General features: G+C 67.4%; 3 protein-coding genes across 7 annotated transcripts; 2 read left to right on the top strand and 1 right to left on the bottom strand.

Annotated features, from left to right (window-relative positions):
- Window positions 1-796: 796 nt before the first annotated feature.
- Window positions 797-5,039, bottom strand: SH2D2A (SH2 domain containing 2A). Of its 3 annotated transcripts, none has more exons than XM_087772306.1 (8): window positions 4,827-5,039; window positions 3,418-3,569; window positions 3,064-3,239; window positions 2,863-2,952; window positions 2,151-2,775; window positions 1,444-1,971; window positions 989-1,145; window positions 797-864 (listed from the first exon to the last, which is right to left on the bottom strand). In XM_087772306.1, exons 1-7 carry the CDS (start codon window positions 4,981-4,983, stop codon window positions 1,002-1,004), a joined length of 1,872 nt encoding a protein of 623 aa, XP_087628432.1. In that variant the 5' UTR covers window positions 4,984-5,039; the 3' UTR covers window positions 797-864; window positions 989-1,001. The 3 variants fall into 3 exon arrangements, with proteins under 3 accessions (XP_087628432.1, XP_087628433.1, XP_087628431.1); XM_087772307.1 differs by lacking the exon at window positions 797-864 and having other exon boundaries at window positions 873-1,145; window positions 2,151-2,321; window positions 2,610-2,775; XM_087772305.1 differs by lacking the exon at window positions 797-864 and having other exon boundaries at window positions 873-1,145.
- LOC104012073 (death-associated protein kinase 2) lies at window positions 3,265-10,944 on the top strand. 3 transcript variants are annotated; one of them, XM_087772358.1, is made up of 16 exons: window positions 3,265-3,347; window positions 3,753-3,828; window positions 5,150-5,645; window positions 5,815-6,049; window positions 7,448-7,518; window positions 7,978-8,069; window positions 8,177-8,398; window positions 8,486-8,624; window positions 8,798-8,927; window positions 9,114-9,162; window positions 9,286-9,312; window positions 9,448-9,600; window positions 9,934-9,979; window positions 10,070-10,159; window positions 10,367-10,450; window positions 10,721-10,944. In XM_087772358.1, exons 5-16 carry the CDS (start codon window positions 7,450-7,452, stop codon window positions 10,799-10,801), a joined length of 1,182 nt encoding a protein of 393 aa, XP_087628484.1. In that variant the 5' UTR covers window positions 3,265-3,347; window positions 3,753-3,828; window positions 5,150-5,645; window positions 5,815-6,049; window positions 7,448-7,449; the 3' UTR covers window positions 10,802-10,944. The 3 variants fall into 3 exon arrangements, with proteins under 3 accessions (XP_087628484.1, XP_087628486.1, XP_087628485.1); XM_087772360.1 differs by lacking the exons at window positions 3,265-3,347; window positions 3,753-3,828; window positions 5,150-5,645 and adding an exon at window positions 5,009-5,065 and having other exon boundaries at window positions 5,912-6,049; XM_087772359.1 differs by lacking the exons at window positions 3,265-3,347; window positions 3,753-3,828 and having other exon boundaries at window positions 5,149-5,645.
- Window positions 10,945-11,588: 644 nt separating this feature from the next.
- Window positions 11,589-22,384, top strand: INSRR (insulin receptor related receptor). Its single transcript, XM_087772294.1, has 22 exons — window positions 11,589-11,734; window positions 13,686-14,237; window positions 15,515-15,827; window positions 15,915-16,057; window positions 16,209-16,353; window positions 16,441-16,655; window positions 16,726-16,852; window positions 16,999-17,237; window positions 17,315-17,482; window positions 17,630-17,819; window positions 17,944-17,985; window positions 18,094-18,359; window positions 18,505-18,641; window positions 19,088-19,253; window positions 19,718-19,826; window positions 19,959-20,029; window positions 20,384-20,613; window positions 20,694-20,804; window positions 20,915-21,074; window positions 21,170-21,299; window positions 21,374-21,508; window positions 21,660-22,384. Exons 1-22 carry the CDS (start codon window positions 11,641-11,643, stop codon window positions 21,922-21,924), a joined length of 4,008 nt encoding a protein of 1,335 aa, XP_087628420.1. The 5' UTR covers window positions 11,589-11,640; the 3' UTR covers window positions 21,925-22,384.
- Window positions 22,385-23,805: the final 1,421 nt, after the last annotated feature.

The following is a 23,805-nucleotide window of genomic DNA, read 5'->3' as shown; positions in this document are numbered from 1 at the left end:
GAGGCTGCGTCCCCCGGCAGACCGCGCGCTCCCAAACTCCTCTTCCGCGGCCTTGGTAGGATCGTGGAGCTCTGGAGCCGGCCCAGAGGCTGAAGCTCTCGGCTTCCCCTTTTCCCTCTCCGTTTCGCTGTGTAATGGCTCATTTTTAGCACTAGAGGGGAGTTACGAGGACGGGAATCGACTCCCGCTCTGCTTTTAGCCATTTAAGAGCAACAAAATGTAGCTTGTGGAAAGCAAAAGGGGTTCTTTCCGAGAGATAAAAGAAAACCACCCCCCCCCTCAGCCCTCCTTTGTCCCTCCCTGTCTTGGAGCTCGCAACGCGTCCGAGTGTGGGGCTTCGCTCGTCCTCCTCCGCGTTCTGCTCCATTTAAGGCCAGGCGCGCCAGCTCTGCTGCGAGAGCGACCGCGGCTCGGGCTCCTTTCGGACAAAACGATGGGAGGCCGGGGTTTAGCACGCTGCTGGGCAGCACCGGGCTTGGTGTCACCGCCCCGGCAACCGAATTTGGTCCTCGGGGTTGGTGCTGTCGGGTGTTTTGAAACAGGCAGGGCTTGGAGGTGCCAGCACCGCGCTCGTGCTGTTTGGTGCTAGGCTGCGGTATCGCTCCGGCTCGTGGCCAATTTAATATCCGACTCCGGATGAACCAGCCGTGCCTGAAACCCATCTCTGGTTTTACTGTAATAGCCTTTTCCGCCCTCGTTCTATTAATAGAAAACTCCTTCTGAATGTGTTCAAAGATAAATTAAATCTGTTCCCCTCTTAACTGTCTCACAGGGCTTGGGAAGCGGGCTGCTGCGTCGGGAAGGGCGTGGGAATCCCAGCACGGAGTGGACCGGTGTCGCTGGTACGGCTGGGGCGCTGGTCGTCTGCGGAGGGGCCAACCGCGGCCTCGGACCTCTCCTCCCGGGATTCTTGGGGCGCGAAGGAGCCCGGGAGCTTCCTTCTGCCTGGGGGGTGTGAGCTGGGAGCTGGGTCTTGTCTCAGACCTACCTGCGCGGGCGGCTTAGGGATGGTCTCCGGAAAGCTGCTCGTAAATGTTCTCGGGGCCCGCCCGCGCGGCCGCGGCTCGCTTTGCGGTGCTCGTCCTCCCGCCGTAGAGGGGATCGTTGAACTCCAGGGGAGGGTTCTGGGCGATCCGCAGGGAGAGCTGAAGGGAAACGGCGGTGAGATCGGGTGGAGGTTTGACTTGAGAGCCAGGACGTGGCTGAAAGTTGGTCCTTCGCCCTCCCAGTCCTCAATTTTTGCTCCCGCTTTGGCTGTGAGTTGGGGATGGTCGCTCCAAGCGGAGCCCTGGGTGGGGGACCCCCTTCTCCTCCCCGTCACCCTGGCGTGGAGCAAACCCCGACCCACCAGACTCGACGGGACGTCTGGCTGAGACGTCGCCTTGGCGCTGAGCTCTAGAGCAACGGGTGGCTCTACAACATCACCCGCGATGGGGAACGCACCTCCGCGGCCGGGCCGCAGCCTCCTCTCTCCTTCCCGTCTCCGGTGGGAGCTACCGGGAGCTGCCGCCTCTTGGAGGCCTGGCTGGAAATGCTGCGGAAGAGCCGGTGGTGAGCACGGGATTTGGGAGGCAGCGTGGAGAAGGCGCCTGGGGCTCCCCTGGGGAGCGGAGCGGGCAGGTCCTGCCGGGCCAGCGCCACCTCGGAGTAGATGTTCTCCTCGGGGCCGGCGCTGGGGCTGGAGCCCCGTCCCACGGCGTAGAAGGGGATGGGCTCTTCCAGCTCGCAGTAGGTGGAGGCTCTGGGTGCGATGCCCTCGTGGGGCTCGGCGTAGGTGTGGAAGCACATCAGCTGCTGGTACTTGGCATCGGCCGGCTGGGGCGGCACGGGCGGCGCGGCGGGGACGGCTTCTTGGCGCACCTGAGCGTAGGGATCTTCGGGAGCTGCTCTGCCGCCAGCGGGGCTGTGCGACCCCTGAGCCACGGCCGAGGAGCTGGCCTTGGCTGGGAGCGGCGGGGGGACGCTGGGAGCCTGGGGAAGAGACGGGACAGGGCGGTGGGAAGGGCTGGAAGCGGGTCCGGATCCGTGGTGACTTGGGGCCGCGTCCCCTGTCCCGGCTGCATCCCTCCGCCTCATGAGGGCTTTGCCCAGGCTGCGGCTTCTGTCCTTGGGAAAATGCCTCCATCCCCTCCCCTCTGCCCTGCCTTTACCTTGGCGCTGGGCTCCGTGGGCAGCGGGGGGGCCGCGGCCACCTGCCTGGCTCCCAGCGGCCCCTTGGTCACGGTGCCGTACGCCGGGAGCTTTGCTGGGGCTTCGCTCGACGGGGAGCGTGCAGCGTCGCCGCTGGCTGGGGTCCGCGTCCCTCCCTGGGCCTCGTCTTCCTGCAACGAGGGGTGAGGGGGTGGGTGCGTGGGCCCGGGCAGACCCAGCCGGGTGCTGGTCCCACCTTGGGTGTGCTCCCCGCGGTTCGGCTCCTCATTCCCGGCCAGGAGCTGCACCACAGCCAAGGTGGCTCCGGTGCCAACCCCAGCTTTGTTTTTGCCCAGCCGCGACGCTTCGGCTTCACTTGGCTTTGATTTCCCCAGCTTGGGAAAATCCCCCCTTGTCCGTACAGCAGGAATGACGCCGCTTTTTCGGCTGCAGGGACAAAGGAGGGGCCGGGTCCTCACCCGTCCGCGCGGCACCGTCAGGAACTCGTGGTACGGCGTGACGGGGGCGGCCGTGTAGTGCCACAGCAGGTCGGCCAGCTCGGTGTGGGCGCTCCGCTCCCCCAGGATCACGTACCGCCCGTCTGGCAGCTGGTCCAGGACAAAGTGCCGGCAGCGATCCCTGCCCCTGGGGAGAGAAGGGAGGGGGTTGGCGCAGCGGGCGGGACGGGGACCGAGCGCATCGGGCCCTCCGGGGGGGCCGGGGGTCCCTCACCTGTAGGACAGGACGAAGCCGACAGTGCTCTCGCTGAAGCGGACGAGGAAGCAGCCCGGGGGCTGATCCTGCAGCAGCTGCTCCGTCTCCCTGTGGGAAGGGGTCCAGAGCTGCTCATCCTCACCCCCTTTGTGGGATCCAGGGGTCCAGCTCCCTATTTCCTCTTTATTTTCCCACCTCGGCTTGCCCCCCGCTGCTCACCTCCGGCTGATGAAGCCGTGGAACCAAGCTGGGAGCTCGCCCTTGACCTCCAGCCTCTTGGCTTGCGTCTGCTTGAACCACAGCCTCGTCCGGGCACGCAGGGCCACCAGCTCCGGCCGTGGGTCCCCCTCCAGCGGGGACCAGCCTGGTGGGGACAGCCAGGAGCCTGGTGGGACCTGGAGGGAAGGGGAGAGCGGCTGGGGGCTTGAGGATGTGCCCCGACAATGCTCTGCTCCCCGCACGGGGCTCCTGATGCAGCCCGGGAAGACACGGGGTCCCTGCGGGTGCGTGAGCTCGGGGACGCTGGGACAGCGAGCTGGGGGGGGACGGACCCTTCGCAGCCCCGTGTCCTACCCTGCCCTCTGTGTCCTGGTGTCCCGGGCGCTGCTCTGCTCCCTGGGGCTGGACCGGGGTTGTGTTGGGTCCCGGCTTGGCGCTGGCCATGTTGTCCTCACTGATGGGTTTGAAGGTGCTGAAGAGGGGCCGGTCATCATCCATGGGGTCCCCTGTCCCAGGGAGAAACGGCCTCAGGGCAGCGAAGCCTCCCTCGGGGCCCTGCGCTGGCCCTGTGCCCCGTCACTGCCCACGGGGCGCTGGGATGTGGGGGGGTTCCAAGACCATGGCCTGGGCGAGGGGCACCTTCGCCTTGTGCCCCCCATCCTAGGGCTCCTCACCCTGCTTCTCCCCAGGGAGGCCATCCCGGACCCGCGCGGCGAGGAGGGACGATGACACCGGGACCCCAGAGGAGAAAAACCCCGGGCACCGGTGAGCTGGGTGGGGCGGCGGAGAGGGGAAAGCGGGTGAATCCCCCAGCCCCCCAAAAGTGCTCGGGGTGTCGGGTCAGCCCTGGGAAGGGGAGGGAGGCGGCGGGCGCGGGGCTCTGCGTGCGGCCACCGTGGGACCCCGAGCTCGGCCCCGAGCCGCCAACACTCGGCCAAAAAACGTTAATCCCCAGCAGATGGTTGAGGGGGTGGAAGAGGCTGGGGCCGGTTTGATCTGGGAGGCCATGCTGAGTCAGAGGAGCCAGTTGAGGCTCGGCCGAGAGCGGGGGGATCCAGCTGGGGGGATGGGGAGAGCTTGGGGGGGACACGGCACCTCATCTCCACCTTGAACCGGCTGCGGCACCCAGCCCGTCCCGGCGCCCCGGCGGGCAGGGGAAGGCAGGGAGGCGGTTGACAAAGTGAAACAAAACACCCCAAACCGCAGCGAACCAGCGCGGCGAGCGCCAGGGAGGTGAATTCGGGTCAGGTCCTGCCCAGGCATGGCCAGGCAGCTGGCGACAACGCCACCGTCCCCGGCTCGTGGTGTGTCACAGCCGGGCGGGGGTCCTGGGCGGAGGCGGGGGGCTCGTCCCTGCTCCCCCACCCCAGCGCTTCGGCCTCGGAGAGGTGGCGCGGGGGGCTTTGCTCCGCGGGGTGGGATTAGCCCACACTCCTGGGCTAAGAATGGGCCAAGTGAGACTTGAAACGGGCTAAAGCCCGGCTCTGCTCCATGAGGCCTTTCTGGGCTGGATTTCCCCCTTCAAAGGGGGTGAGAGCGGGCTGGAAGGGCCGGGCCAGGCAGGGCCCCCTGCTCCCTCTGCACCCCCTTGTCCTCAGCTCCATCGTGCCTTCGGACAGGGAGAGCATCCCCGAATCACCCCGGCACCTGCCCGTCCCAAGTCCCCCTCCTTGGGATTTGCTCCTCGGCCTTTTTCCTCCCATCCCAGCACCAGTACAACCCCGGGCAGACCCCAGCCCCGAGCCCCCAGGCCACGCGCCTACCTCTGCCCGGCCACGCAGGGACCCAGGAGTCCATGGCCGGAGCCGACGGGACGGGCAGGCTGGCAGGGCAGGCAGCGCTGCCGCCTTGCCCGCGCTCGCGCCTCCGCTGCCTGCAAAGGGCAGGAAGCAGCAACTGAAGCTGCAAGAGCCTTCGCATGATGCGGAGACGTCACGGGAAGGTGGTGGCACTGGGGTGACACCCGGGTGACACCGGGACCCTCGGCACAGGCTGGGCTGTGGTGAGCGGGGGGCTGCGGGCACGGGGGCAGCGGGGCTCGGTTGGTCCAGGCTCATGCCACGAGCTGGGATTCGGTTCCTGGCAGGGTGGGATCCGGCACCACTTCCCCTCCTCACGCTCCGGCTGCAGTGTCCTTCTCCCTGCCGGCTGCGGGGCACATCCCGGGACGTGCTGGGGGCATCGGGATGGCAAACAGGGAGTGAGCCCAGCTGGGAAATGCAGCAGTCGAGCTGCCAGCACCGCCGGCTCTGCCGCGCGTCAGTCGCAACTCTCCGTCCCGGCGGTGCCAGGCTCCTGCCGGTCCCGCAGCGAGAGCCGTGCCAGCCCGGCTGCACCCCAGAGGTGGCAGGGATTCGGGCTGGGATTAGGGCTGGGGCCAGCTCATCCGTCACACCGGGACAGGGACGGGGTGCAGCGAGCGGTGGCTTTGCAACCCCCGGGGTGGCGATGGTGCCCGGTGCCCCCCGGCACACGGCGCGGTGCCAGCTCCGGCTCTCTCCACCTTAAGAAACCTGTCCCTCCCTGCTACCTTCACACCCTCTGCTCTGCTTCCCCTCCGGCGGCCGCAGGACGATATTTTGGTATGTCAGCCAGGTTTCCTGTTTGCAAGCCTCACGCTTCTGGGTGCCGAGTGACCGGGGGACGTCGGCGAGGGGGACATTGGCCGCCCGTCCCACTGGGTCCTGGCCGCTCCTCAAGGAGCCAAGGCGTTGGAAAGGCCAGGAATTGTCCCTAAAAGGCCTTTTGCAGCTCCTCTCTGCAGCCAGCCGCGGGGACAGCGTGGGGGGATTTCTCAAGAGATCTTGGGAGGAGAAACGCAAAGAGTTCTTCTTCTTCTGAGCCGCAGCCGGCCGGCGGCCAGATCCTGCCCCAGCTCTCTGGGAAACGCCGGGACTTCGAGGAAAAGCCTGGCACTGCCGGGGTTTGCTGGAGGAAGGCTGGAGCTGCGTGCGGTGGCAGCGGGGGCCCGGACCCTCACGCAGAGGTAAGGGGTGCCGGCTCCCCCCTGCATGCCGGGGTCTGTCCTGGCGCAGGGGGTCAGGGAGTTTTTGGGGTCCTGCGGTGCTTTTTGGTAGTCGGATGCTGGGGAGCGGCTGCTGTCACCTGCGAGGTGACATTTCCTCAGGAGCCCATTTTCCGGCCGGCCGGTGCCGGGTCATTTGCTCGGCGCAGCCGCCCAGCCCAGCCCCGGCACGCAGCCGAGGCCGGGCCGGTTTTCCCGGCGGAGGGCTGACCAGGAGCGGGATGTGGTGGGATGCACGCAGCCCCCACCGCTCCAGCCCCTGCTGCCGTGAGCTCAGCCGTGGCCGCAGTGGCGTGGGGCCACCCGTGCCTCAGTTTCCCTCCCTGCAAAAGCAGCTCGGCAGCACGGTGCGAGGGGGGCATCCAGCAAGGGACGGGGGGGATCGGCTGCTTGTGTCCATCCCCAGGGGACAAACGGACACGCCGTCACCCCGCGGCTGTGTCGCATGCCAGGGATAGTGGCCCGGCTCCAGCCGCGGCCGCCCCCACGCACGTACCAACCCGGGGAGCAGCCGGCGCCGGGGGTGAGCGGTGCCTGGCCGCGTGCCCCTCACCAAACCCGGGGATGTCATGGGACCGTCACCGTGGGCAGCAGCCGTCCCCTGTCCCGGCCGGCCGGGGAGCGAGGGAGAGCGTGACTGGGCGCGGAGGAAGGCTCGGGAGGGTAAGGGGGCACAGCCGGGCTGGGAGCAGGGGTGAGCGATGCGGGACCGGGCTTGGGGACCGCTCGCTGTCCCTTAGAGCCCCCGTGGGGAGATCGGAGGGGTCCCGGCCCCCGTTTGGTGCAGCTCAGCCCCGTGGGGTCTCGTGCTCCCTTATTGAGCCGGTTTTTCCTGCGGGAATGACCCCGCCTCTCACCAATATCGCTGTCCTTGTCCCCTTCCCAGTGGCCTTGAACCCTGCAGCCCACACCGGCCCGGGAAACCTCCCGCTCCCAGAGACACAGCGCTGGGGTCATTGAGGTGGCCCCAAGAGGTGGCCCCAAGACCAGAGCTCAGAGCCCGCGTTCCCCCTTCCCCGCATCCCTGCAAGGCCGCTGGTCCCGGCTGCCCCGACCGCTGGAGCATCACGAGCCCCATCTTACAGCTGGGGAAACTGAGGCATGCGGGGTCGGGCCGTGGGGTTTGCCTGCTGCCACGTGAGCCGGCAGCCAAAAGAGGCCGGTTTGTGGCTTGGAGCTGCTGGGGACGAGAGCCAGGCCCCCCCTCGGTGGCTCCTGCCCATCAGTGTAATGAGTCGGGGGGACTCTGCCAGGACCCCAGGGTGCAGGCAGGGCACTGGCTGGCAGAGCCCTCCGTGGGGCCCTGCTGTCCCCCCAAAGCCCCTCTCCCCCTCACCCCGTGCCTTCTTGTCTTTGCAGGGATGGCCGAGGGCGGCCGGGCCGGGGTTCTGGCTGGGGGGGAGCCGGGGGCCACCCCTGACAGCACCCAGGTGAGCCACGGCCACGGGGCTGGGGGCTGGGGCTGGGGGGGGTCTCCTGCCCGGGGGCTGCGGGGGGGCAACCAGCTCAGAGATGAGCTCATGGAAATGATTTTTATCCACTCTTAATCCCCTCTTTAAGAGAAAAACAACAGCAATTTTAGTTTTCCTCTGCATTTTGCACCCCCCAATCCTCCCTGGTGCAGCGAGGGGCACGGGGGCCGGTGTGACCCCACTCCCTGCCTGCCCCTGCCCAATTTCCGAGCCCCCTGAGCAGCTCCTGCCTGCCCTGATCAAGGGGTGAAGGTCTCCACAATTCCATGCGCCGGAAAGTTTAGTGGGAACCGGGAGAGCCGGCCAGGACCTGAGCTCAACCGCAGTATTAGACACCAGAGAATCCCCTCTAGTGTGTGCCAGGGGGGTTGCGGTGCTGAGCCGGCGGCTGAGCCGGGTCCCGGTGCATCCCTGCAGGGTGCAGGGGCTGCGGGGAGCGAGGGGCTGGGGGCCGCCCTCAGCCCGGGCAACGTGGAGGAGCTGTACGAGCTGCTGGAGAGGCTGGGCAGGTGAGTGGGGTGCAGGCAGGGATCCTGCCTGCAACGGGGTCCCGGAGGCAGCCGGACGCCTGGGTTGTCCCCGCCGGCCATGCCCCAAGTCCGGCTTCTCGCCACAGCGGGCACTTTGGCGTGGTGAAGCGATGCCGGGAACGCAGCACCGGCACCTTCTACGCTGCCAAGTTCGTGAAGACGCGGCGATGCCGGGGCAGCCGCCTGGGGCTGGAGCGGGCGCAGGTGGAGCGGGAGGTCGCCATCCTCCGCCAGCTCGACCACCCCAACATCATGCGGCTCCACGACCTCTTCGCCAGCAGAGCTGAGATGGTGCTCATCCTGGAGCTGTGAGTGGGGGTCCCGGGGCGGGGGGACCCCCTTTTTGCGCCGTGTGTTGGAGGTGGCCGAGCTCACCCTGCCCTCGCCCCGCGCAGGATCGGCGGCGGGGAGCTCTTCGACTTCATCGCGGAGAAGGAGATGCTGTTGGAGGAGGAGGCCATCGAGTTCCTGGGCCAGATCCTGCGCGGGGTGGAGTACCTGCACGCCCGCCGCATCGCCCACTTCGACCTCAAGGTGCCCGCGGGGACCCCCCCATCCTCGCTTCTATCCCGGGGCTGCATCCCCCCACTGCCGGGCACCTCCCTGGCTGCATCCTGCCCGGCTTCCCGGGATGCCGCTGTCCTCTCCGGGGCAGTGCCCGCCAGTCACCCCCCGTCACCCCGCTGTGCCCGGCCTCGTCCCCGCAGCCCGAGAACATCATGCTGCAGGAGAAAGACGTCCCCAAGCCCCGGATCAAGATCATCGACTTCGGGCTGGCCCAGCACCTGGAGGACGGTGTCACCTTCAAGAGCCTCTGCGGGACCCCGCAGTACATTGGTACGGGGCTGCCGGGTCCCCGGGGGGTCCCGGGGGGTCGCCGAGCAGCCCTGCTCCGTGGGGTGCAGCTGGGATGTCCTGCAGGGACAGGGCAAAGGGACCCCCGGGGTGGGGACGGGACCCAGGTGGCCGGGATGGTGCTGTCCCCTCTAATGTCCCCCCCCCCGGCTCTGCGTTCACCCCCAGCTCCCGAAGTGATCAACTATGAGCCGCTGAGCTCCGCGACCGACATGTGGTGAGGAGCGGGGACCCGGGGGCGATGGGCTGAGCCAGGGGGTGGGTGGGGACCCCCTGGGTGCCACGGGCACGGGGGGGACCCCGGGGAGGGCAGTGCCTGACCCCCACCTCTGCCTTTCAGGAGCATCGGGGTCATCACCTACATCCTGTGAGTACAGGGCGCTGCTCCCTGCGGCCGGGGGAAACTGAGGCATGGGGACAGTGTGACATGGCCGAGCCCGGGGGCTGGGGTGGCCGAGCCGGTGCTGTCCCAGCACTCAGTGGCTCTGTCGTGTCCCCGCAGGCTCAGCGGCTTGTCCCCCTTCCAGGGTGAGACGGATGCCGAGACCCTCTCCAACGTCGTGGCCGGTGCCTATGAGTTCGAGGAGCACTGCTTCAGCCAGACCTCTGAGATGGCCAAGGACTTCATCCAGCAGCTGCTGGTGAAGGAGCCAGGGTGAGTCCCCATCTCCATCTCCATCATTCCCATCCCCATTCCCAACCCCATCTCCATGCAATCTCCATCATCCCCAGCCCCACCCCATCTCCATCCATCCCATCTCCATCCCAGCCCCATCCCATCTCCATCATCCCCATCACCACCTTCATCCCACCTCCATCCCCGTCCCCATCCCATCCCCATCCCTATCCCATCTCCATCATCCCCATCCCCATCCCATCCCCATCCCCATCCCCATCCCCATCCCCATCCCCATCATCTCCATCCCATGGTGGATACGTGGGGCTGGGACCCCCACCGCCCCCGCTGCCGCACCCCTCTGTGCCGCAGGCACCGCATGACGGCGACCGAGTGCCTGGTCCATCCCTGGATCAAGGTGAGAGGGATGGGGCGGGGGAGTGGACTCTGGACCCCCCGGGAGCGGGATGGGGACACGGTGACGACGCCGTGTCCTCATCCCCGGCAGCCCCTGAGCCGGAAGCAGGCGGCGAACCGGAGCCGTTCCTCCATCAACATGAAAAACTTCCGCAAGTTCAACGCTCGGAGGAAGTGGAAGGTGAAGGGGGTCCCGGCCCTGGGGGTGGCGGGGGGCACCCAGCAGCGGCGTCCCACCACCCATGGGGTCCCCGGGGAGCTGGGGCTCTGCTCCATCCCAGGGCTGGCTGCGTCTCGGGGGTCTTGGGGGGGACGCGTAGCACTGCGGTGTTGGGGGGGGAGAGGAGGGGAGCGACCCCCCTCGGACCCCCACCCTCCTACCCCCCAGCTTTCCTACAACATGGTGGCTGCCTGCAACCGGCTCTGCCGCACGCGGCTGCTCTGCGGCCTGAGGAAGGAGGACGAGGAGCTGGTGAGCGGCCAGAAGCCCCCAGACCCCCCCCGGCACGGGCTGGGGGAGAAGAGAGTTCGGGGGGCTTGGTCCCCCAAATGGAGGGGGGAGGGCTGGGCAATGGGGGGTGTCCCCAGCTGGGGTGACCTGTCCCCTGGGGGGTGCCCTGTCCCCTGGGGGGTGATCCTGTCCCCTGGGGGTGCCCTCTCCTAGGGGGGTTCCTCTCCCCTGGGGGGTGTCTTCTCCCTTGGGGGGTCCTGTCCCTGCCCTCCAGCCCCCCTGTGCCCCCAGCGCTGCTGCGAGAGCGACCAGGAGGAGAAGGACAGCCACCCCGTCACGCTGCTGCGCCGGCGGAGAAGCAGCTGCTCCTGAGACCCCCCCAAAAGCCGACAGGACCCCCCAAGAGGGCCCATCCCATGAGAGGAGCCCTGGGGGTCCCCCCATTTCCCCAGCCCACGGGGCAGGAGCACTGTCTGGCCCAGTGCTCCCAGTTCCATGGTGCTGGAGGGTCACTGGGGCAGCAGCCGCCCCCTCCTGCCCCCAGGTCTCTGCTGCAGCGGGGCCAGGGCTGCCCCACGGCCAGGACCCTCGCCCATGCTTGACTCTAGTGCAAGAAATAAATGTCTCCCCCTCATCCATCCTCCTCTGCTGTGTCTGCACAAGCCAGTGCCGAACGCCCACAGCTTCCTCCCACTCCTCCTCCTCCTCGCTGCAGGGCTGCTGGGGCCTGGGGACCCCAGGGGACGTGGGGTCCTGGCACCCGCAATGGAGGGTGACCCTTGGGTCGTCCCCTCTGTGCCGCTCTGGCAAGGTCTCCGCCGGTGCTCGGCTGCTTTCCTGGCATCCCCACACCAGAGCAACCTGGATCCTCCTGCTCCAACTGGGGAAACTGAGGCAGGAGGCAGCCCTTCCTTCCCAGCCCGCTCTGGCACGGGGGGGCCGCCCTGTTTTCCCCCTCTCTATTTCCCAAACAAGCCCTGGCCCTGGCCCTGACAGTTGTCAGGCTAAATATTTTGTGTGCCGCAACCGAAAACAAAAGTGAAGGGGCCGCAGAGCCCGGGCGAGGGCCGTGGGGGGCCACCCCTATCCCGGCGTGCCGTGGGTGCCGGTGGGGAGTGCCGGCCGGACACGACGTGCTTGGCCGGACACAGTGCAGCAGCGCCTGAGGCGGGACGGGGACGGGGACGGGACCCCGGGGGTCCCGCTCGGGGATGGGGACGAGGGCACTGGGTGCCCTGCGGCTGGGGGTGATGCTGCTGGTCCTCGGTCTTCTCCCGCTGCCCCCCGTGCGGGCCCCCTCCGAAAGTAAGTGCCTGGAAAGGGGGTGGCCGGGAGCGGGGTGGGGGGTGTTTGCTTGGGGGGGGGGCAATTCTGGGGTGGGGGGGGCTGCATGGCATCATGCATGGGGGTCTGCAAGAGCCCAGCCCCGAGGCAAAGCTCTTTTGGTGCTCCCTGCCTCAGTTTCCCCCATGGCAGTACCCCCGTATGCCTCAGACCCCCCGTCCAGGGCAGGAGGGGCAGAGCGTGGGACCCCCCCACTGCTGGGCTGGGAAAAGGGGAGTGTGGCAGGGGGCTCGGCTGGAGCCGGGAGCCGGGATGGTGGAAAATCGTGGCTGGGCGGGAGCCAGAGCCAGCACCGCTGCTCCCAGTGCTGCTACTGGGATGGAAAATGGCTGGGGAGGGGGCGGCACGGTGGGGAGCGGCTGTGGGTCCCGGTACCCATGGCCGTGACAGGGGACGTCTGGGCTCCCACTCCAGCTCCGCTGGCTGGCAGGGGCTGGGGCACCAGGAGGGCTGGGGTCAGGGTCTGTCGGTCTGTCCTGCCTTCCCCTCTCCCCGCTGCCCCGTGCCTCAGTTTCCCCGAGCACTGAGGGGGTGTGCTGGGCGGGTGGGAGCGATGGAGGTGGGGGGGTGAAGCATCCCAGCGCTGGGGCTATGCTGAGAGCTCCCCAGGGGACGCGCCTCGCTGTGTCTGCTCCCACCGGGGGCCCCTGTCCCCTCTCTGTCCCCCCAGGGACACGGGGGACCCCTGTCCCCTTGCGCGGTGGAGGGACGGGGTGACTGCCAAGGTCAGGGGGGGTGACGGTGGCAGCGGGGGCTGTAACCCCAGAGGTGGTGCTGCACCCACAGCCAGTCCCTCAATCCCGTGGGAGGATGGAGGGGACCCTCGTGTCCTCACTGGGGGGGAGAGGGGACCCAGGGCCCCCCCCGGCCAGCACCAGCCCCCTGCAAAGGGCCGAGCCCCAGTGCAGGGCTGGGGGCGAGGGGCAGGTGTCTGCGCCAGGGCCACGGTGCCCGTGGTTAACAAGGGACACCAAGAGGGGAAAAAACGCCACCGGGCACGTCTTCCCAAGGATACGGCCACGAGCCGCAGGCCCAGGCTGGCTGCGGACAGACGAGGGGCGAACCGCGCACCCAGATGCCCACCAGCACCTGGACCACGCCAGCGAGCCGTGTGCCGTGTGCCGGCCAGCGGGTCTTTGCGGCACGGGTGGCCGAGCCGTGGTACTGGCGTTGCCTGGTGTTTAGGGTACACGCGGAGCCGGCCGTGTTTACTCGGGGTGTTTACAGTAAATCCCTCACCGGCATCTCAGCAGCTTCTTTCCACCATAACTCGGCGTCAGGTTTCAGGCTGGGGATGCTGCCGGTGGGAAGCCGCCGGCTTGTCCCGGCTCTTGCATCCCCACCGGGACCGGGAAGCAGGAGATGCAGGGGGGAATCCGGGTGGAAAAGTCCCAGGACGGCAAACCCGTGTAGCCCCGCGTGCCCCGTTAGCTGCCTGGGCACTGTGCCGGGGAGTTAATGGGAACGATCTCATGGGAGCTGCTGGCCCGCTGGGTAACCACGGTGCCGTGAGCCCCCCACGGCTGCCCCACGGCTCGGGGAAGGGGGAAAGCCCTCTGCACCCCCAGCCGGACCCCCCTGGGGAGGGCAGCAGGGCTGGGACGTGCTCCCTGGGCCGACACGGGGCGAGACGGCTGCCCGGGCAGCCAGACCTCATTAGCATCACCGCGCTGATGGACGCGTCGTGCCCCGGAGAGCCGCGGCGCGTCGGCCGCCTGTCAGAGCCGCTCGCATCTCCCTGGCCGCCCAAACCAATTGCAGCCACGTTTGACAGGCAGGGCCGGGATATTAAACCCCCTCGAGCGTCTCTGCGGCCCCAGCAATGGGTGCGGTGGGGGGGTCCCTGGGCGGCGGTGAGGGGGGCAGCTGCCCTGTCCCCGCTGCCCACGGGCTCCCCCTCTCGCCACCCCAGTCTGTGGCAGCATGGACATCCGCAACGACGTCTCCCAGCTCCAGAAGCTGGAGAACTGCTCCATCATCGAGGGCAACCTGCAGATCCTGTTGATGTTCACCACGGGCGCCGAGGACTTTCGGGGGCTCAGCTTCCCTCGCCTGCTCATGATCACCGAGTACCTGCTCCTTTTCCGCGTCTACGGGCTGGAGAGCCTGCGGGATCTCTTCCCCAACCTCTCCGTCATCCGCGGCACCAACCTCTTCTTCAGCTACGCCTTGGTCATCTTCGAGATGCCGCATCTGCGGGACGTGGGGCTGCACAGCCTCGGCCACGTCCTGCGCGGTTCGGTCCGCATCGAGCGCAACCAGGAGCTTTGCCACCTCTCCACCATCGACTGGGGGCTGCTGCTGCCCGACGCCGTGGACAACACCTACATCGTCGGCAATAAGTTGGCCGAAGAGTGCGCCGACGTCTGCCCGGGCATCCTGGACGTGGAGAAGCCGTGTGCGCAGACCAGCGTCAACGGGCAGCTGGATTATCGCTGCTGGACATCCAGCTACTGCCAGAAAGGTGGGTGCCGGCGGTGCGGGGCTCGATCATGCCGGCTGCTTTGCCAGGATGGTGCTGGTTTGCACCGTGGTGGCTGTGGGGTAAACTGGGAGGGCGCTGGGGAAGGGTGGTGGAGCCACAAGGGGATGGCAGGCCCTGGCATGTGGCCGTTGCTCCCCTGCCGCTGGGAGCGTGCCGCACCGGCAGCGTGGCGGGGGTAACCGGATCCGCGCTGTATCATCCTCCGGAGGAGAGGCCAGCTCCCGGCTGCCATGTTTTCCCAGCGGCGAGGTAAATACGGGCCCCTCCCGGGCTCGTTTGCTGTAAACAGGAGACCTGGTAATGAAATATATACTGTAAACACAGATCCTTATCGGGGCTGTAACCTCGCCCGCTGCCCCGGCTGCACCAGGCAGCTGGGGCTCAGCATGGGCTGTGCCTCACCCCATCCGTCCGTCTGTCCTGCCGTCTATCCGTGCAACCCGTCATCCACACATCCAGCTGGTCACACAGCCACCCATCAACCCACCTGTCCGTCCATCCACTCACCATTTGGCCATCCCTCCATCCCTCCACCCATTCCTGTGTCCCTCCATCTGTCCCTGCATCCCTCCTTCCTTCCATCCCTCCATTCATCCCTTCATCCCTGCATCCCTCTATCCCTTCATCCCACCATGCATTCCTCTATCCATCCCTGCATCCCTCCTTTGCTTCATTCCTGCATCCCTCCATCCCTCCTTCCATCCCTCCCTCCATTCCTGCATCCCTGCATCCCTCCTTCCATCCCTCCATCACTTTATCCCTGCATCCTTCCATCCCTGTGTCCCTCCTTCCATCCATCCCTCCATCGCTTCATCCCTGCATCCCTCCATCCATTCTTGCATCCCTCCATCCCTCCCTCCATCTATCCCTGCATTGCTCCATCCCTGCATCCATCCCACCATCCCTCCCTCCATCCCTGCATCCCTCCATTGCTTCATCCCTGCATCCCTCCATCCATTCTTGCGTCCCTCCATCCCTCCATCCATCTATCCCTGCATCGCTCCATCCTTGCATCCCTCCATTGCTTCATCCCTGCATCCCTCCCTCCATCTCTGCATCCATCCATCCCTCCACCCCTCTCCCCTTGCCCCCCAGAGCCAGAAGGATTCAGTAGCCCCCCCCGCAACCCTTCCCACCTCTTCCCTCTACCCCCCCGGAGCAAATCCCGGACCCCTGCCCCGCCGTGCTGCCCCGGAGCCGTGCGATCTGTGCCTGGAGAACTCTCCTTGCCCACGGCACCGGCTCTCTCCCCGCAGTGTGCCCGTGCGGCGTGGGCTCGGCGTGCACGGCGACGGGCGAGTGCTGCCACGCCGAGTGCTTGGGGGGCTGCGGGCGACCCCGCGACAACCGAGCCTGCGTCGCCTGCCGCCATTTCCATTTCAACGGGCACTGCCTGCCCTCCTGCCCGCCCCGCACCTACGAGTACGAGGGCTGGCGCTGCGTCACCGCCGAGTACTGCGCCAGCCTCCGCAAGGTCTCCGACAACCCCCGCGACGCCTCCAAGTTTGTCATCCACCAGCGGCAGTGCCTCTCCGAGTGCCCCTCGGGCTACACCAGGAATGAGAGCAGGTAGAGGGGTCCCCGGTGTCCACTGGCATGGGCACAGTGGTGGCGTGGTGCCTGGCTCACGTCCCATCACCGTCCTCCTGCCCACAGCATCTTCTGCCACAAGTGCGAGGGGCTGTGCCCCAAGGAGTGCAAGGTGGGCACCAAGACCATCGATTCGACGCGGGCGGCGCAGGAGCTGGGGGGCTGCACCCTCGTCGAGGGCAACCTCATCGTCAACATCCGCCGGGGCTGTGAGTGCCGGATCCGGCCCCCTGCAACCCGCCTGGGTGGGAGAGCTGCCACGGGGTGCGGGGGGTGAGGGAGGGGGGTCTTTTCCCTTGCAGGGTGAATTAATGGGGGGGTGCCCCCCTCTCCGAGCTCACATCCGTGGGTTGCCCCCAGATAACCTGGCCTCAGAGCTGCAGAGCAGCCTGGGGCTCATCGAGACCATCACGGGCTTCCTGAAGATCAAGCACTCCTTCGCTCTCGTCTCCTTGTCCTTCTTCAAGAACCTCAAGCTGATCCGCGGCGACTCCATGGTGGACGGGTGAGGACAAGGTGTGGGTTTGGAGGGGACACACGTGGCTTTGGGGGTGCCTGTGCCCACCGCCTCTGTCCACGTCTCCTCCTCCAGGAACTACACCCTGTATGTCCTGGACAACCAGAACCTGCAGCAGCTCTGGGACTGGAGCCACCATGTCCTCTCCATCCCTGTGGGCAAGATGTACTTTGCCTTCAACCCCAAGCTGTGTCTGGCTGAGATCTACCGCATGGAGGAGGTGACAGGCACCAAGGGGCGGCAGAACAAGGCGGAGATCAACCCCCGCACCAACGGGGACCGGGCGTCCTGTGAGTACGGGGACGGGGACACCCGGCAGTGCCGCGACTGCCTTGCCCGAACCCTGCCACCCCTCCACAGGCAAGACCCAGACCCTGCGCTTCATCTCCAACATCACCGAGTCCGACCGCATCTTCCTCAAGTGGGAGCGGTACCGGCCCCCCGAGTACCGGGACCTCCTCAGCTTCATCGTCTACTACAAGGAGTCGTAAGTGGTCCCTGTCCCCAACTTGTCCCCATCATGGAGGGCTTGGGGACCCCAACCCGTGGTCTCCTTGTGGGCTGCTGGACCCCAGGGGGGTCCTGCGGCTGGAGGGGGTCCCGGGACCCTCCCCGATGCCCGGCGTGGGGCAGACCCTTCCAGAACGTGTCGGAGTACGTGGGGCAGGATGCCTGCGGGGCGCAGAGCTGGAACGTGCTGGACGTGGAGCTGCCGCTCAGCAGCGAGCAGGCACCGGGGGTGGCCCTGCTCAACCTCCGCCCCTGGACCCAATACGCCATCTTCGTCCGCGCCATCACCCTCACCACCGCCGAGGAAGGACGCAACTACGGGGCGCAGAGTGAGGTGGTCTACATCCGCACCATGCCGGCGGGTAAGGGGCTGGGGAGGGGGCCAGGGATGCCCGTGGTGGCCCCTCAGAGATGGACTGACCCTCCTGTGTCCACCCAGCCCCGACAGTGCCCCGGGACGTCATCTCCATGTCCAACTCCTCCTCCCACATCGTGGTGCGTTGGAAGCCGCCCACGCAGCGCAATGGCAACATCACCTACTACCTGGTGCTGTGGCAGCAGCTGGCCGAGGACATGGAGCTCTATGTCAACGACTACTGCCACAAAGGTGAGGGCAGGCAGGGCAGGCAGGGCTGCCGGGCAGGGGCAGCACAGGCAGGTTGGGTGCAGCGGCCGAGGACACCGGCGGGATGAGGATGGTGCCACCAAGCCGGGCTCCGGCAGCGCTGCCACCCCTCCCCGTCTCTGCCCGCAGGTCTGAAGCTGCCCACCAGCAGCGCGGACACCCGCTTCGGGGACGGGGACGGCCCCGAGGTGGAGCAGGACGCAGAGGAGCGGTGCTGCCCCTGCCGTCCCACCGATGGGCAGCTCCGCATGGAGGGTGAAGCCGAGTCCTTCCAGAAGAAGTTTGAGAACTTCCTCCACAACTCCATCATCATCCCCAGGTGCCGTCTGGGGGGGGTCCCCATGTCAGGGGGGTCCCCCAGGCTGGATGCGTGGGTCTGCCCTGGGTGGGGGGTCCGGTGGCTGCTCCTGGCAGATCCTTTAACTGATTTCTCGCTGTCTCAGGCCACCCTGGAAGGTGACATCCATCAACAAGAACCCACAGAGGTGAGCGGAGACCACACAAGCCTGGAGGATCTCCCCTCTCCTTCTCGATTTTGGGGGACAACCCAGGCATCCTGGCTCCCCACCGCCTCCTGTCCCCATCTCCCGCAGGACCCCGAAGCGGCGCAGGGACGTGGTGGCTGTCACATCCCCGGCCAACGCCTCCTCGGCAGAGCCGCCGGCCCCGAGCCGCGCTGGGGGCGAGCCCAAACCCGACTTCCAGATCTTCGAGGACAAGGTGGTGCGCGACCGTGCGGTGCTGTCGCGGCTACGGCACTTCACCGAGTACCGCATCGACATCCACGCCTGCAACCACGCCGCGCACACCGTGGGCTGCAGTGCTGCCACCTTCGTCTTCGCCAGGACCATGCCGGAGCGTACGTCCCGGCAGCGTCCCCCCTCCCAAACCCTGCCTCGGCGATGCCGGGATGCTCTGTGGTCCTGGCGCCTTCAAGATGGGGAGATTGGGTTGGGATCTGGGTGATGCCCCCAGGATCTGACCCTCTCCGTACCCCTCTCTAGTGCAAGCCGACAACATTCCCGGCAACGTCACGTGGGAGCCGGCCGGCAAGAACAGTGTCCTGCTGCGCTGGGAAGAGCCCAGGAACCCCAACGGGCTCATCCTCAAGTATGAGATCAAGTACAGCCGTGAGAGCGAGGTGAGGACCCCCTGGAGCCCTCCCTGCCCGGCCCGGCCAGGTCTGGTTATGGGGGCACAGCACCCATCCCCATCCCCGTCCCCATCTCATCTCATCCCCATCCCCATCCCCATCTCATCTCATCCCATCCCCATCTCATCCCATCCCCATCCCCATCCATCTCATCCCATCCCCATCCCCATCCCCATCCCCATCCCCATCCCCATCCCCATCCCCATCCCCATCCCCATCCCCATCCCCATCCCCATCCCCATCCCCATCCCCTTCCCTTCCCTTCCCTTCCCTTCCCTTCCCTTCCCTTCCCTTCCCTTCCCTTCCCTTCCCTTCCCTTCCCTTCCCTTCCCTTCCCATCCCATCCCATCCCATCCCATCTCCCTCCCCTGAGGCTTGTGCATGGCTGGAGGAGGATGAAGCCCCCTTCGCCACCCCCCATTTGTCCCCCCCAGGAGGTCACCACTGTCGTCTGCGTCTCCCGTCACCGCTACTCCAAGTACGGGGGGGTCCATCTGGCTCTGCTCCAACCGGGGAATTACTCGGCCAAGGTCCGGGCCACCTCGCTGGCTGGCAACGGCTCGTGGACGGGGCTCGTCAAGTTTTACATCCTGGGGCCAGGTACCCACGGGGGGACAGGGGGGACACCGGCTGGGTCTCCGGCCATGGGGCAGGGAGGGAGGGAGGGGGAGCTGGGGGTCAGGGGGTGCTGCTGGGGAACTGGGGGATGCTGGTGGGCTGAGGCTCTGGGGATCAGGGGATGCTGCTGGACCAGAATGCTGAGGATCAGGGGATGCTGCTGGATTGGGGAGCTGGGGGATCGGGGGATGCTGCTGGATTGGGGAGCTGGGGGACTGGGGAATGCTCCTGGACTGGGACACTGGAGGATCAGAGGATGCTGAGGGACTGGGGGATCTGGGGGATGCTCTGGGACAGGGACACCCAGAGATCAGTGGGTGCTGCTGGTCTGGGGAGCTGGGGGCTCCCTTCTCTGGCCCAGTGGCAGTGGTGGGACAAGTGTTCCTGCAATGTGTGGGGCGGAATGAGTGCCCGGGCCCTGGCCCACGGCCGCCTGCTCCCGGCAGCCGAGGAGGAGTCTGGCAGCTTCTACGTCCTGCTCACCGTCACGCCCGTGGTCCTCATGGTGCTCATCTCCTGCCTCGCCGTCTTCGTCTTCTTCTACAACAAGAAGAGGTAGCGACCCCCCCCCTGCACCCCCAGGGCTGGGCTGGGGCCGGATCCCGCCACGGCAGGGCTGGGAAAGGGTCGTGGGGAGGTGGCATCGTGCCCTCGCCCCCCATCCTGAGTGATGCCCACCCCTCGCAGGAGCAACGACGGGTACCCCAGCGGGACGCTCTACGCCTCCGTCAACCCCGAGTACTTCAGTGCCTCGGACAGTACGTGGGGACGGGGAGGGGCGTCCTCGCTGGGGCCATGCCGGCAGGGCTGGAGATGGGGACGGGATGGGGATGGGGATGGGGCTGGAGATGGGACGGGGCTGGAAATGGGCCTGGAGATGGAGATGATGGAGATGGAGATGATGGAGACAGAGATGGAGACGGAGACGGAGATGGGATGGGGCTGGGGTTGGGGTTGGTGCTGGAGATGGGAATGGGGCTGGAGATGGGAATGGGGCTGGAGATAGGGCTGGAGCTGGGGATGGAATGGGGATGGAGATGGGGATGGGGATGGAGATGGTGACGGGGATGGGGATGGTGACAGTGATGGGGTGGTCCCCCCTCGCCCCGCAGTGTACATCCCCGATGAGTGGGAGGTGTCGCGGGAGAAGATCACGGTGATCCGGGAGCTGGGGCAGGGCTCCTTCGGGATGGTGTACGAGGGGCTGGCGCTGGGGTTGGCCACTGAGGGCGAGGAGACCAAGGTGGCCCTGAAGACGGTCAATGAGTTGGCCACCATGCGGGAGCGCATTGAGTTCCTCAACGAGGCCTCCGTCATGAAAGCCTTCAAGTGCCACCACGTGGTAGGTGGGCGGCCGGAGGGGAGGGAGGGGACATGGGCGGGGGTCCGGCCGCTCACGTGCCACCCCATTTGTCCCCCCAGGTCCGTCTGCTTGGTGTTGTGTCCCAGGGCCAGCCAGCTTTGGTCATCATGGAGCTGATGACACGTGGGGACCTGAAGAGCTACCTGCGCTCGCTCAGGCCTGACGCCGAGGTGAGGGGCTGGGCGGGTGCCGCAGTGCTCCAGGGGTGAAGGGCACCCACCTTGTTCCCGGGGGGGTCCTGGTGTGTCCCCCCAGCCCCGACTCTCTGTGCACGGTGCAGAACAACCCCGGGCTGCCGCCGCCGTCACTCAAGGACATGATCCAGATGGCGGGGGAGATCGCCGACGGCATGGCGTACCTCAACGCCAACAAGTTCGTGCACCGGGACCTGGCTGCCCGCAACTGCATGGTGTCCGAGGACTTCACCGTCAAGATCGGAGGTGAGTGGGCAGCGGCAGGCAGGCTCACTGCCAGCCCTGCATCTCCTGGCGCTCACGCCTTCCTCCTCCTCTTCCTCCTCTTCCTCCTCCGCCAGATTTCGGCATGACCCGGGATATCTACGAGACAGATTATTATCGGAAAGGGGGCAAGGGGCTGCTCCCCGTCCGCTGGATGTCCCCCGAGGCCCTCAAGGATGGCATCTTCAACACGCAGTCCGACGTCTGGTAGGTGTTGGGGTGGGGGGAACCCGGGGGGGATTTGGGGGACGTCCCCCGGCTGAGCGGCGGCATGCCGGCAGGTCCTTCGGCGTGGTGCTGTGGGAGATCGCCACGCTGGCCGAGCAGCCCTACCAGGGCATGTCCAACGAGCAGGTCCTGCGCTTCGTCATGGACAACGGCGTCCTGGAGCGGCCCGAAAACTGCCCCGACAAACTGTGAGTGGGGGGTGAGACCCCCCCAGATCCCCACCCTGCTGTGGGAAAGGCTGGGGGGGGAATCGGCCCTGAGCCCTGGTCTCTGCTGTGTCGGGATGGCCGTGGGGTGCCGGGGCCCCCCCAAACCCAGCGGTCGCCCTCTCTCCCACAGCCATGAGCTGATGTGCCGGTGCTGGCAGCAGAACCCGCGCCAGCGCCCTTCCTTCATCCAGCTCCTGGAGAGCATCAAGGACCACATGGCTCCCGCTTTCCGCACCCTCTCCTTCTTCTACAGCCCCGAGAACCGCCGGCGCGGCTCGGGCGAACCCTCCGACGCCGAGACGGATCAGTCCCCCGGGGAGGACGAGCCCCCCGTGTCCCCCCTGCCCACCCGCAAGGACCGCAGCCCCGGCCGGCTCCCCAACGGGACGGCCTGACTCTGATCCTCGGGGCGGCCTCAGACCCGCACCGGACTCTGCACCCCCCTGCCCTCCTCCAGCCGCCCCCCCACCGCCGGGACCCCCGCCCGCGTTATTTATTGCTTCCAAGGGTCTGGCCGAGGAGCGGGTGCCTTGGGAAGGGGGTGGCAGGCAAAGCGAGGGTGCTCCGTGGGGTGCATTTCCCCTGGGAATAAATTGGGGTGCCCCAGACTGGGAGGAGGGATCGAGGGGCTGCCGGTCGGGAGGAGACAACCCCAGTCTTCTCTTTTTTTTTTTTGGAGGGGGGGGAAATGAGGGTCTGGGGGTGAGGAGCGGGGTTTGGGGTTCAGGGTCCCCCCACCAACCTGCCTCTGCTGCCTCTCCCCAGCTGCCCGGCAAACAGGTCAGTAACGCACCCCCCCTTTTACAGGTGGGGAAACTGAGGCACGGGGTAGGCCTGCAGTGGGAGACGCCTGGGGCCACCCTCACACCCCCCCCCAGTCCCCGGCACTGGGACCAGTGTCAGGGCCGTGCTGGTCCACGGAAGGGGCTTCGCTGTCTAATCTGTGGTCGCGGGATGAGCACGAATAAAGGGGGACGAAGCTCGGGCGCGGCAGTGCCTGGTTTGTGGGGGTCCCGGGGCGGGAGGGCGGCACACGGGGCTTTCCGCTCCCTCCCCGCCAGCCCCATCGGCTTCCTGCGTGCCCCGGCTGCGGCTTTGCCCTGCGGTGCCCAAACCGGGGGCGTTTCTGGGGAAAAACGTCAAAGCGGTGGAATCTGGGAGGACGTGGCGGGCGGCAGCCACCAGCCTGCTCTGCCGGGGGGGCTGCTGGGGGTGAGCAGCGGGGTCTCATAGCGGGGTGACCCCAGGGGGGACCGTGGCCCCATGGGCGCCACCAAGAGCTGGCATGGGAGACGGGCCTGGGGCTGAGCCATGGGGGAGGAACGCAGGCTGAGAACGTGCTAAACTCAGTGCGCAGATGAGCCACCCCCGAGGCGCTTTGGGATGGGCTCGGGGCCAGGCGGCAGCCGGGTGGGGACGGGGACCCACGGTGGGAGAGCGGCGGGTCCCTCCTCGGGGAGGAGGAGGAGGGTCCCGACCCCGGGGTGACACCTGGGGACGGGGCCACCGTGCCACCAAACGTCCCCCATCTCCAGCCTCTCTGCCCCCCGACATGACGGGGTGCTGGGGGAAGAGCCCGGGCCAGGCCGGCTCCATCGTGCTTCGAGATTTTCGGGGCACGGCCTGGGTGGGGTGCGACAGGCTGGGGGGCTCTTGGTGGCCCCATGAGCCTGGGGGTGCTGGTGTGACGTCCCCTGTCCCTTAGGTGCAGCCAGCTCCGGGCTGGAGCCAGGTCCTGGAGGGGTGTGCGTGCCTGTGCGTGTGTACATGCGTGTGCACGCGTGTGCACGCGTGTGGCTGGGGGTGCCGGTGCCGGGACGCTGATTTTGGGGGGCTGGGGGGCGGCAGGTCTGCAGGTGGAGGGTGCCAGCATGCAGGCAGGGTGCAGGCAGGGTGCAAATGTCCAGGCAGGGTGCAGGTATGGATGGCACAAGTGTGCAGGCAGGGTGCAGGGGTCTGGGCAGGGTGCAGGGGTCTAGGCAGGCTGCAGGCAGGCTGCAGGCAGGCTGCAGGCAGGCACCCTGCTCGGTGCCCGGCTGCAGCGGGACACCCCTCCGTGGGGCGGGGGGCTCCGGGCAGGGCTGCGGCCGATCCCCCCCCCGGCCGGGGGCTTCCCTGGGGTCCCGGCCCTGCCCCTCCATCCCCGCCCGCGGGCCGGGGGGGGGTCTCCGGGGCCGGGGCGGTGCCGGGGCGGGGGGAGCCGCCGGCCCCTCCCGGGAGGCCGGTCCCTGTGCTGCTTTTAAACCCCGTACGGCCCCGTCCTCGGGTTGCCGGGC

This window comes from Nipponia nippon, unplaced genomic scaffold (genome assembly GCF_047370975.1).
Source record: "Nipponia nippon isolate SJK-2023a ecotype South Korea unplaced genomic scaffold, ASM4737097v1 scaffold_36, whole genome shotgun sequence".
Lineage (NCBI taxonomy): Eukaryota > Metazoa > Chordata > Aves > Pelecaniformes > Threskiornithidae > Nipponia > Nipponia nippon.
The sequence above is the reverse complement of the archived record's forward strand: the minus strand, read 5'-3'. Positions and strand labels throughout refer to the sequence as shown.

Bases quoted from the DNA above. Each gene is read 5' to 3' on its own strand.
- SH2D2A (XM_087772306.1), bottom strand. From the start codon at position 4,983: ATGCGAAGGCTCTTGCAGCTTCAGTTGCTGCTTCCTGCCCTTTGCAGG. The intron at 2,953-3,063 runs GTGAGCAGCGGG...CCCTTCCCACAG, and splicing joins CACGGCTTCATCAGCCGGAG to GGAGACGGAGCAGCTGCTGC. The intron at 2,776-2,862 runs GTGAGGGACCCC...TTCTCTCCCCAG, and splicing joins GGCTTCGTCCTGTCCTACAG to GGGCAGGGATCGCTGCCGGC.
- LOC104012073 (XM_087772358.1), top strand. From the start codon at position 7,450: ATGGCCGAGGGCGGCCGGGCCGGGGTTCTGGCTGGGGGGGAGCCGGGG. The intron at 7,519-7,977 runs GTGAGCCACGGC...GCATCCCTGCAG, and splicing joins CCACCCCTGACAGCACCCAG to GGTGCAGGGGCTGCGGGGAG. The intron at 9,313-9,447 runs GTGAGTACAGGG...GTGTCCCCGCAG, and splicing joins GGGGTCATCACCTACATCCT to GCTCAGCGGCTTGTCCCCCT.
- INSRR (XM_087772294.1), top strand. From the start codon at position 11,641: ATGGGGACGAGGGCACTGGGTGCCCTGCGGCTGGGGGTGATGCTGCTG. The intron at 16,354-16,440 runs GTGAGGACAAGG...CTCCTCCTCCAG, and splicing joins GGCGACTCCATGGTGGACGG to GAACTACACCCTGTATGTCC. The intron at 17,238-17,314 runs GTAAGGGGCTGG...GTGTCCACCCAG, and splicing joins CATCCGCACCATGCCGGCGG to CCCCGACAGTGCCCCGGGAC.